Source organism: Gopherus evgoodei, chromosome 3, assembly GCF_007399415.2.
Source record: "Gopherus evgoodei ecotype Sinaloan lineage chromosome 3, rGopEvg1_v1.p, whole genome shotgun sequence".
Taxonomy (NCBI): Eukaryota; Metazoa; Chordata; order Testudines; family Testudinidae; genus Gopherus; species Gopherus evgoodei.
The window spans coordinates 126,116,481-126,129,131 of NC_044324.1; the positions used below are offsets into that span (position 1 = coordinate 126,116,481).

Genomic DNA, 12,651 nt, shown 5'->3' on the forward strand with positions numbered 1-12,651 from the left:
GAGGGGGGAAGGAAAGAGAGAAAGATTTAAGCACATCAATCTCGGCAGGGTTTTCTGGTTAGTGTGTATTTTTGGTGTGCTTTATATATAAAAATTCTTTCCCTGCACAGGGATGGAAGTCTAACCACCTCCTTTTTCCTGTGGAAACTGTCCAAAAGCAAGAGCAGCACTTATGCTTCCTTATGATGTTTACCCTACTTAAGGGCAGGGGTGAGGGGGATATTTTGGTTGCATAATGAATCTGACAAGGGCTGTTATTGCTGTTGTCTAGATTTCATGAGGGTGAGAGGTGATGAAGGTTTGTTAACTAAGTCCTGGACAGGGAGAGAAAACATTAACTGTGGCCCAGTGTTGGAATTACAAGACTCACTGTGGCCAGAATGGGTGTGTGTCAACTCTTCAGCTTTCCCAGTTCAAGCAGTGCCCCGCTTTTATATCTCAAAAAGTTGCACCAAATGAAAGAAAAATCTTTGAATAAAGAATAAGTACAAGAAACTTCAAGCCAAAAGAGGCTTTCTGTAATTGCTTCCTCTTTCACAGTTGCAGTGCATGCTAATATATGGTCTGTGTTTATATCTCAGACAAACAAACGAAAGACCTATTCAAGTTAAGATTTTCTTTGTGAATAACTAAGGGCTGGTCTACACTACGGGGGGAAATCGATCTTAGATACGCAACTTCAGCTACGTGAATAACATAGCTGAAGTCAAATATCTAAGATCGGATTACTCACCCGTCCTCACTGCGCGGGATCGATGTCCGCGGCTGCCCCTGTCGATTCCGCAACTCCGTTGGGGTTGGTGGAGTTCCAGAATCGATATAAGCTCGCTCGGGGATCGATATATCGCGTCTAGATGAGACATGATATATCGATCCCCGAGCAATCGATTTTAACCCGCTGATACGGCGGGTAGTCTAGATGTAGCTATACACACAATATTAGGACGTACTCCCATGAGCCATGGAGTGCTTTGAATCCAGTGCTGAGCATCCTCCACTCCCACTTGCTTCAGTGGGAGCTGAGCATCTCACAGCGCCTCACAGAATTGGGCCTATAAGGAACAAACTATTTGCTTAATTTCCTTATGTTTCAAAACAAATTGCATGAAGCGATTGCTATCTGTTGCAGAAACACTGTACACCATAAGAACTTATAAAATCCTTTGGGGGTTTAAAAATTATGTTTATACTCATATTTAATATTTTTGGTGTTGTTCTCTTTTAGTTCTGATCTCTTTAGAGCAGCCCTAATGGTGCTGTATTTAGTGAGCAACTGATATATTTATATATTTAAAATGTACAAGTGTCAATTTACCACAATCCTAGGTTTTGGGATATCTTTTTAGTATTTATACACTTCCATTTTGGTCTATTATAAGTAGTATCTTGGCATTGCCATTATGCTCATGATCTGTGATATTAAGAACAGCCCAAAGGCAGAGGGCAAAAGGCACCCAGATATCTGGTGATGAACAGCAGCTGGCTTGACCAGTTCAAGTGTACCGCACTTCTTTAATGTCATGAAATATATCTGATAAGTGTAGTGCAAGGTGTCAATGAAAAGCTCACGACTCACTACTTACTAACATCTTCATGTAATGTAGGGCAAGCAACTGATGCAGTTATGGACATAAACTGAAATTATAATTTTTAACATGCATTTGCCAATCAAGTAGAAATTACCCCAGCCTAGGAAAGAAATGTGGTTTCTCCCACCTGGGTATTACTTCCATAGTATTTTGAAAGACAATGAGAATGTATTTACATGCTCTGTAAACAGACTCATCAAACTAACAAGTGGTGGAGGCAAACCACACATCATCACGGCAGGGGAGGAAACTGATAATCACATGTCTAAAGTTCATTCATTTGAAGTGGAGGGGGCAGGAACTAAAAAAAAATGCATTTTAGCAGACATCTCCAGCAGAAGAAGAATCATCAGGAAACTTCCTTCAAGACAGACTTCGTTTTGCCTACCTTTCAGCTGGATAGAGACATTTATCTGGAGGCATTCTTCAGAAGAATCATTTTCAAAAGATACACTTGACTATAAAAGAGAGGAGCCAAGAAAACCCAAGTTATCTTTCATCTAAGATGACAAAAGGGACCAGCCTTTTGACTTTGGGAGCTAGATCCTGATCCAGGAGTTTGGTCAGCCACCTTGAAAGAAAGGTGTGTTGAGGATTTTACCTAGAACCAAGTCTAGCTTGCTAAATTTTAGTTACTTGAAAATGTTTTATCTTTATTTCTCTTGTAACCATTTCTGACTTTAAACTTTATACTTGTACTCATTTACAGTGTCTCTCTTCTTAATTAAATAAACTTGTTTTATTTTTCATCTAAACAGTCCAGTGCTATGTTTAAACTGAAATGTTTGTAACTCCAATAAAAATAGCAAACTCTTGAATACTGATTCTTCAAGAAGCAACAAAGTTTAACGTTCCTCTGATTGTTCCAGGAAAAGGCTGGACATTTCAGAAAACATGTTTTTGGGAAAATGTGGGGCTAGAGAGAATGTGGAGTAACCTTACCACTCATTAAACTAAGGTTAGTGGAGACCAGTGGAAGTCTGTGGTATTGCAGGCAGAATCCAAAGCATTGGACCAGAGCTGTCTAATACATGGACGTAAAGTGCATGCATTTTTTTTTAAACAGAGCAGGAGACTGAATTTTATTTGACTTTCATAGTGCATATTGAAACACAGCAAATCTAAATTGTTTGCTAAAGCATACAGTCTTCAGTGCAATGATTACACTGAAATAATCACTGGATGTAAATGAAAAAGAACAACCAACAGCAGCTTAATCATCATGATGCTTGTTGCTGACTGTCTGTGGCCCAGGCAGAGAGCCACAGTAGCAAGGGGTTACAGGGTAAGAAGTGATACAACTCTTCACTGGTCAGGATCGTGCTCCAGAATGAGACATGATCTTGTTACTCTTTTCACCAGCAGTTTGTAGCATTTTAGCAAGGGATCTCCCATAAGTTTATAAAACTGAATCCAATCAGACTTTTGAGGCCAGATTGTGGTTGGCACTGTGCAGGTGTAAAGAAGTACCCCTTTTGTAAAAAGTCCATGATGTTTAATAGGGACTCTTACAGAAACTTAAGTAGGATCTATAAAAATTACTCAAAATATTTATAGAAACTAAGACAGAATTATATCCTCTCTAGAGGTTAAACTGAAACAGTATTTCCCAAACTTGGGATGCCGCTTGTGTAGGGAAAGCCCTTGGCAGGTCAGGCCGGTTTACTTGCTGTGTCTGCAGGTTCAGCCGATCACAGCTCTCACTGGCCATGGTTCGCTACTCCAGGCCAATGGGAACTGCTGGAAGTGGCAGCCAGTATGTCCCTCGGCCCGTGCCGCTTCCAGTGGTGTCCCAAGTTTGGGAAACACTGCTATAGAATACTAATTGTGTGTGTGTGGTGGGGGGAAGATTCTATACTGAATTCTAGAAGGTGGCTATTACATTCGATAGCTGTGGTTCTCAACTTCTGAGTGTAGGAAAAGGTCTTCCAGGCAGTACATCAACTCATCTAGATATTTGCCTTGTTTTACAGCAAGCTACATAAAATGCACTATTGAAGTAAGTACAAACTAAAATTTGATACAGGCAACGACTTGTTTAGACTGCTCTGTACTATACACTGAAACGTAAGTACAATATTTATATTCCAATGAATTTATTTTATAATTATATGGTACAGAAGCTCTCTGACCTACGCAAGCATTCTGTTCCTTGCGTAAGTCGGGAACGTATCTCCGACATTTATGCAACAAACAAAACAAACAGCCAGCTAGCTTACGGAACTTTTTCCGTAAGTCCGGATTTCCGTAAGTTGGGTTTGCGTAACTCGGGGAGCATCTGTATAAATGAGAAAGTAAGCAATTTTTCAGTAATAGTGTGCTGTGACACTTCTGTATTTTTTTTGTCTTATTTTGAAAGTGAGGTGAAATTTGGGGTTCGCAAAACAATTCAGACTCCGGAAAGAGGTACAGTAGTCTGGGAAGGTTGAGAGCCACTGATCTATAGGAGTCTTCCATAATCAGCGCTGGTCCCCAGACTGGTTGTAGAGAAACACTGCCCTAGATGATCACTGCAGTGAAGTCCTCTTACCTAGACTTCTTCATTTAAAAGGATTCCATCTTTAAATTGAAAAAGCCTGGATGTTTACTTCCTTAAGATGCACTGGAAAATCTCTCTCTCTCACCAAGCTATTGCTAAAACCATTTTTAACTAAGTATGAAAAATCTCCAGGCTGATAGCTGTAGGGGAGAGACTTTAATATTGATGCAAAAATATTATTAATTTTATCATTAAACATGCCTGTGCCTTTAGTGAAGCTTATGATATTTATAATTACTTTCATACATATGATGCTTGGAGAAAAGTACCTCATATGCATGAATTTTTGTTTATTAAATTATTTTAAATAGTCAAGCTAATCAAAGAAATTTGGGGAGGCATCTACCTTAGCTCCCAAGGACAAGCAAATGTCAAGGAAGATAAACATGGCTTTATGGCTAAGAAGATTTTATTACCCTAAGTGTGTTTATGCAAATTCAGAAATACTGTGTTTTAAAATTTACCTTGTTTAACTTTATATTATTTTCACTTGTGCTACATTTAAAAGTTATAGTGATTACTGAAATTTGCGCTTTGCACAAAATATTTAAAAGCAGTTCAACAAACAATTGTAATTCTAAGGAGTTTGGTTCACAGAACAACAAACTATGTAAAACATTTATATTTTAGGAAAACGAATGCAGGGTGATGTTGTCAGAACAATAAATCCAAAGGTAAAGAGGGCTTATTGTTCTGACATCATCCTGCATTCGTTTTCCTACAATGTAAATGTTTTACATACTTTCTTGTTTCGTGGGCCATTTATTTCCAAAGAAAAAAACCCTTGTGTTTTAAAGCTTTAGGAAAAGAAACATGTGTAGTTAGAGATATTTTATACTTTTGTTTATTTCTTAAATGTTAAAATGGAAAACACTTCTGTGAAATGCATATGTTAGTCAATGCAAAGCTTCTAATATCACTGCTATATAAATGGCAAAAAAACAATGTACCAACATGGAATCTAAGGATCTTGCTAAACTAATAACTAATGCAGGAAGCCATTTATGTACAGAAAAGGGAATTAATTAATACTGGCAGTGTACATGAAATCTCCCCCCCCCAACTCTTGAAGACAAGAATCATCTCTCCAAAAATTGTTATGAGTCAATTTTTTAATTATTAAAAAAAGGACTTTGTAGGAATTACTTAAATTTTTTCAAGACTGTTTTGAGAATTAAAACCTTGTATATAAGGAACAGGAGTCTGGACTTTTTGAAAACAGAATTTAATTTCCTGTCAAAATCTAAGAAAATGGAAAGAATCTCTCAGAAAATGGATTCAATAAATTAAGTTAAAACTAACTTTAACAGTTATTTGACACTTTCCCACCATAAGAAGAACAAAAGCAATTGAAGAATGTTGCATATTCATTAGGCAGACTGTATACTCAGAACTGAAGGTGTCACCTAAGGCGACCGCAAAGGCTCAGAGCCAGTGAAAGGGTAACAGCAACCAACTCTGCATCTAAACAAGGCAGAAAGAGGTGTGCTTCCCTATAATTTCATTAAATAGGAAGGAGAAGGGTATAAAAAACTGAAGTGAGCTCCAGAGGCACACACCCTGTGCTACCTTGCTTTGACAGCAAACACTCCACAACTCATCCTGTCCATCTCTACTAGCAAGCTGCCACAGACAGATAAGAAAAACAGAGAATATTCAAGAAGAAACTAATTCAAGGAAAATCTCCAAGACTTGAACATGGATGGTGAGAGAAGGTTAACTAAATCACAGCCAAGGGATTAGATTTAAACTCTTGTTATGATTTGTTTGGGATATGAAATTGCTAGTGTAATGTAAAATACTAACAGTTTCTCCTGTTAATCACTTGCATGGTTAGACCATGTGTTCCTGGAGCAGAAACAGGGGCTAAACCTTGGTAAACTGAGAAATAGTGGAATTTAATTGGATTTAAGATTCTTAATCTTTATAATTGGCCCGTCTCTTTTTATTTCTTTAATAATATAACCATGATTAATAATTGTGAATATTTTCTTGGTCTTTATCATGGTGTCCACTGAGATATGTAAAGAGACTAAAATAATGGGAGCAGTAAGAGAAACAGTTAAGAGTTGGCCTACCATTTCATGTTTCCTCTGGACTAAATATTTCTAGTAATTTTCTTTTAAAAATTACATGTGTCCAACAACTAAAATTACTCCCTTTCTACCCCAGATAGTGTTGATCAGAAAGATTTAGGCCATGTCTACATGGTATGTCAATCCACACTGAAGAGGTGGAAATTCTAGTGCACACTAGAGTGTTGCACACTAATTGGTCTGCATGGACCCTGCTGGCATGCATTAAAAATTCCCTTGTGTGTAAATGTAGTCGCAATTCAAAGAGCACTACTTTAACATGCACTAGGGAACTTTTAGTTCACACTAGCAGAGTCCATACAGATCAAGAATGCATGCTAGAATTTATGCCCCTCTAGTACAGACTAAACCATCATGTAGACAAGCCCTTAGAATTATTCTGTAAAAGCCTTCAAGGTTAGATTACTACAATTTCCTGAAGTTCCTGCTTAGTTTCTAGGATGCGGCAGATCACATTCTCCCAGGAACACTGCTTTCTTAGCGTATTACTCTTATTTAAAAATCTTTACTTTAGCTCCCGGTAAAGTTTTGCATTGACTATAAATTATTTTACTTACATTTAAGGACCAGAATTGCTGCAGTTTGGCATATTTAGCCTATCTTCTCTCCTTATACATTCCTAGTTATTCGTTATGATCTGAACTGGCAAGGTTATTTAGCTTGTTTAGGTTATAATTTCATGTGAATAGGAACCTAAGCATTTTGTAAGTAACCCATTTGATTGTGGAACTTTCCTCCTTTTATTGCTTAGATCATGTGTTTCAACATTTATCACCAGACTGAAGAAACTTATGTCTGCTGACGCTTTTATCTATCCTGACATCATCAATAATTTTACTGCTTTTATGGGCTCAGTGACATTTTGTGACAGACACTGTGTAAATATATTTTCTGCCTATTAAGTTAGGTTCTACAACTTTTGTATTTCTTACGCCAATTCTTGAGATGATAGAATTTCTCACTGGACTTTCGTCGTTCTTTGAGCTGTCTATGTTGCTAACCTGATTTTCATTCTTATAAGAGAATTTTAGTGAGCTTACATTGAATTGCATTGTGTTCATTACCAATTGCATTGTGTTCATTATCTGTCCTTGTAGATGTTTCAATGTTTGTTTCATTAACATGGCCTCCAGAGTCTTTTGCTGAACAATGGAACTGCCTTTCCACTGCAGGCAAGCTTCACTGGGAACTATCCTATTGTGTAGTGTAATATGACTTTTAAAAGCTCCTGGATTATTAAATCCCTTTGTTTGACTTTCTTTCTTCATATGGCTTGTCACTGATAATTGCCTTATTTTTATGTTTGTTCTTGTTTTAGCCAGTACAGCAGAATCATTTTATATTTAGCAATAATTTCAGAAATACATGCATCTTTGAAAGAAATTGTGGGAAGCTTAGAAGAGTTTTAGCAAATAGCATAACTATACTTAAAAAGATTAAACAACATCATTGTATTTCTTTGGTACTGAACTTAAAAGAAATATATGGTCAAGGAAAGCTTCATGTCTTCAGTTACTCAACTCTAGAAATACTTAGCCACAAAAACGATAAAGAAAAACACTGTTTAGACATGAGGAATAAAAATCAGATGTTGAAGTCAAGGGAGTTGAGACTACTCAGATGCACTGCATATATGCATCTACACACATGATATTGAAAGCACAAACAATAAACCAGCCTACCAAGAAAAACAAGTGTGGTGTACACCAGGTTACTTGAATACCCGAAGTCTCAGTTCCACTCTCAGTTTACCTATGTGACCCCAGTGATTTCACGGGTTTGAACTGTTATAATTGAAAACAGAATTTGATCCAATGTGTAGAATGAACACAACCACCAACAAAATACACCACAGTTGATATCTGAATAGCTGAACCAATGGAAGATTGAACTATGGCATTGGTTGGACAATGACACAAGGCAGACAGACAGACACAGAATGTAATATTTCATCACATGAAGTACAAAATTGTGTTCTCTCAGAATGCCAGATGCCATCATGTGTACTATTTTGAAAACAAAACCATGCTATAAATGCAACAGAGACACTAATGAATTAGAAAGACTGTGTGATACTCACTCAAAATTTGTTTAAAAAGTAACCAACTTATTGAGTCTTTTTTTGCCAATGACAAAGGGTACCAAATTGATATGCTTTAAGCTTCTTGCACAGTATTTGTAACTTTTATGTATTTGGAAGCCAGGACCTGATTATGCTTGATGACTATTCTCAATTTATGGGATGGGACACTGAAATTGTGTGCCCAACATTTAAAGAAAAATCTGCCCAAATTTTCTGAAGAAGGAATCAACCACAGAGTACACAGAAGGGACCAGGCATCTTTCCAGAGATCACAGCTTCATGAATGCCAACAGGCAGGTACCTGGTTAACAGAAGCATCTGTATTAGCCACAGGTGAAGGAGAGCGACAGGCAGGTGGAGAAGAAATCTCACTGTTGGTTCCCTCCTCCCCAGACTCCTCAGTGACAGGTGAGAGTAGTGTGTGACAGCGACCAGCAGTCATCTGTCACAGGAAATGCAACCCCAAAGGACAGGAAGAAGATCTGTCAATCATCTCAGTAAACGTTTGCATTAGATGCAGACCAAAACAAGAAAATTAACACAACGTTGGAATTACCAAAACACAATTTAAGGACTGCTGCTTCCTCCAAGCCCCTCAGAGTTGCTGTATTAACAGTTCAGGAAAGCAACAGGCAAGCAGAGGTATTTACTGCTGATAATTTGTTACTGAGATGTTGGCCATCTCCTGTGTTGCTAGGGAATTTAAAAAAGTTTCTACAGCCAACACATCAAAAATAAGTTAGAGGGTAACACACACAATGCATTAGAAGAAGTTATTGAAAGCCACAGAGTAATGCTGCAGATAGCCAGAACTACTGCCCTCAATACTTTACCTTTCAGGCCTAGTTAAATGATGAAGGAAAGAATGTTTCAGAGCAGAATTGGATCCAGATTTTAAAAACCACAATACACTATAATAGTAATATCTCAGTTCTGCTTTTCTAAGGTTTTAATATAGGGACAAATCCTGAAGTCGTCACTCCATTTTTACTTAGTCCTTCTCAAACAGAACTCCCACTGACATCAGTGGGGGTTATATTTGCATCTGGACTGAGCAAAATAAAGTAGGACCGCCAGCATGTATATATTTATTCATCCTTTATAAACGCGAGGATATAGTAGCAACAATGTCAATTACTGCAGCATATTTCATCAAAAAATGTTTTCCAAAAAAAATCTGGGGTATAAAACATGCTGTAGAATATATTTGATTCTGCACCCCCCTCCCTTTTGTCATTCATTTCAGTGCTTTTTCAGTGTTTGTTGTGGTGCATTGAGAAAACAACTCAGCACACATCCTGAAAGGTAAGAGAACTTTAAATAATATTTTCCTTTTAATGGACTGATTTCTGTTATCCTCATAAACAACTTTATTCCCTATCTGTTGGCTTAGAAAACGGAGGTGACACAAAAGCACTGTAAGAAGTTGCAGTTTGTTCTACACCTGCAACTTCCAAAACATGTCAGTAAAGCAAAGCACACAATGTGCATTGTGGCAGTTGGCTGTATGGTAGGGTTTAAACAGCACAAAAAAGAGCAAGCAGCACCTAATGAACAGTGATGATACCAATTCAGTTCTTACCATAACCACAGAAGGATGAGCTGAGTGTGTTGGGAGGAGTTCTGAGTCCAGCTCCTCCAGTCCTTCCGACAGCCCTTCCACTTCTGTCACTGTCAACAGCATAGTGGCATGTTTGGCTTTCATTGTTAGCATCTTGCATTTGGAATTCAAAGAGGCTATTTGATCTTGGTATCCTTTAATCTTCTGCGCCAGCTCCTAAGGAAACATTTTTTATTCAGTGGGCCAGATGCAGGATATAAAGGCCACAGAACTAGCTAATAGCAATTCAGCTTCTGTTAAGAAGGCAGGCTACCTCTCCGAGGCCAGCCAATAAAAATCACAGCTCTGTGTCTCAAGCCCTGATCAGCAACAGCACAAGCTGAAAGGCAGGATGTTGATTGTGGTAGAGAACAAGTCAGGCCGCATCTCACTGCACAGCTAAACCACAAAGGAGCAAGCTATGCAGTGAAACCGGAAAAGCTCTGTGAAAGTCACATCTCTGTACGACACTGACAAAAGGGAAGAATATGTCACACACATACAATACCTAACCTACAGCAAATTCTATATGCTTTATCTTAAAGCGGCAGAAAGGGGAAGCTCTCTCTTTTTCTCCTGTTACTAAAACAAGATGAAAATGTCCAGATGGTGCATACCATGGAAATGAGGTCATGTGATGACTGGAACTGTAAAAAAATGCAAGACTCAGTTCTCACCCGTCTGAACACAATGAGTAGCAGAAACAGATACATATAGTGGTTTACATGCTCGATCACTCCTAGTTGTAACACATACGCGTTTGCATGGAGGATGGAGTGGATATATTTTCTCTTCTATGTGTAATTTCACAGATATTTTTCCCTAATAATTTTTGTTTTGCTTATGTCTTCACAATCAAAATCCAAATTGGACAGTTATGTCCCTACATGAATGTGAGTTCGGGAATTTGGCTGAAGACAGGATTGACCAAAAGCCATGTTTTTTTCATTGCTGTGCAGTAGTCTGTGTGAAATCAATCCAATTCCCAACACTGCTAAACACACTATCACACCTGTCATATCAGTGACTGCAAAAGGACACACAATCAAATAGGCTATAGGCTGAATGATCCTTTCACACATAGGATTGCTCCCACCCAACAGGGGCATGTCTAGTTTTGTCAGTCCACCAATTTTCAGAGCACTAAATTCACATTAATAAATACAGAAAAAGATCAGTTGGGGAAGATCACACTTCTGCTAGAGATACTCTTTGTGTCTCCATGGAGACAAGAGCTGCTCTAGTCATAGGAAACTAGACAGCTGCCTAGAGTGGCAGATTCTGACTTGTACAAGCAGGATTGGCCAGGCCAAACCTGAATGGCGCTGTGAGCCTGTGTGCCAAGTCAGAATGTCACTCACTCAAATTTGACCCGTCCGGTCCACCATCATGGAGGAACAGCTGGGCCCAACCTGAGTGATGCTGACCCCTTCACCCACCAAACCTAACCACCAAACCCATCAGAAGACTCACTGCACCGCCCCACAAAAGACTGGTGTCTCCATCTCCCCCTCCCACCCCCTAGCTGAGAAACTCTGTTCTAGCGGGTAGGAGAGGGGTGGCACTCTGAAGGTTTGCCCAGGGTACAGAGTGTCTTGAGATGCCTCTGCCTGGAAACTCAGTAACACAGCAGCATATTGATTTACAAAGTGTTAACTAAATGTGCAGAGTTATTGCTGCTACAACAGCAACCACTGTGTTTATTCTTTCAAACAGATATTTGTATTTTACTTAACATCTGTTTAGATGTTTTTCTAATGCTGGCTCCCAAATCAAAAAGACAGGAGAAATGTCTATTTAGAAATAAGGCTATGATTTAGTCACGGGTATTTTTAGTAAAAAGACACGGACAGGTCACGGACAATAAACAAAAATTCACGGGCCTGTGACTTTTACTAAAAATACATGTGACTAAATCTTAGGTGATCTGGGTGGCTCTAGGGCACTGCAGCTGCTATGCAGCAGGGGACTCTGGGGCACCATTGCTGCTGTCCTGGGGGCCTGCCACTGCTGCTGTGTGTGTGTGCGGGGGGGAGGGCAGCCCAGGGACCTACTGCTGTCTGGACTGCTGTTCCAGGGCACCACTGCTACTCTGGAGGCCTCTGGAGCCAGCTGCTTGGGCCCACCTGAGCAGTGGCAGGTGTGACTGGCCACGGGGCCACCCCAGCTGCTCAGGCAGCCTGGGGGATCAGCCGCACCGGCTGCTGTAGAAGTCACGGAGGTACAAGAAAGCCACGGAATCCATGACTTCCATGATCTTCGTGAAAGACTCGCAGCCTTATTTATAAAGCATGAGTGCCAGTACCTTTAATATTTCAGAACTATTAAATGCAGGAGAAATCTATTCCTTTTACTTCTGGGGCTGCCCAGGAGACCCTTCTCTTCAGTACTACCTGCTCTGTGTATATGAGCAACAATTAAACACTGAACAGCTGCTGCAAAGCCCAATAGGTAAAATATTCAATTAACGTATATTGAAAAAATGAAGTGGATAAGTTATAGCAGCCCCAGGGCAATCTGGCTTTTGACTCTGCAGGTTATGTAAACTTTTATGAAACTACTTACACAACATCTCAATGGAAAATGTCCAGATAGGTGAGATACAGAGTTATAAACTGACACATATTACTACTTAGAGTGAGCACTTTTATGACCTGAACTAGCCTTAGACTGGTGCTCTGCTCCCTATACTCTTTGCACTTTCAGATGTCAGCAACCAAAGGGATTCTCCAGCTTCATCAGGA

General features: G+C 39.2%; 1 protein-coding gene across 1 annotated transcript in view; it reads right to left on the reverse strand.

Moving 5' to 3' along the window:
- Positions 1-12,651, reverse strand: part of SYNE1 (spectrin repeat containing nuclear envelope protein 1) — a 402,501-nt gene that overhangs the window by 155,757 nt on the left and 234,093 nt on the right. The window contains exons 90-91 of the mRNA XM_030556596.1: positions 9,890-10,084; positions 8,609-8,749 (exon numbers count right to left, since the gene is read on the reverse strand). Of these exons, the coding sequence (XP_030412456.1) occupies positions 8,609-8,749; positions 9,890-10,084 (336 nt within the window). The remainder of the gene's footprint in view (positions 1-8,608; positions 8,750-9,889; positions 10,085-12,651) is intronic.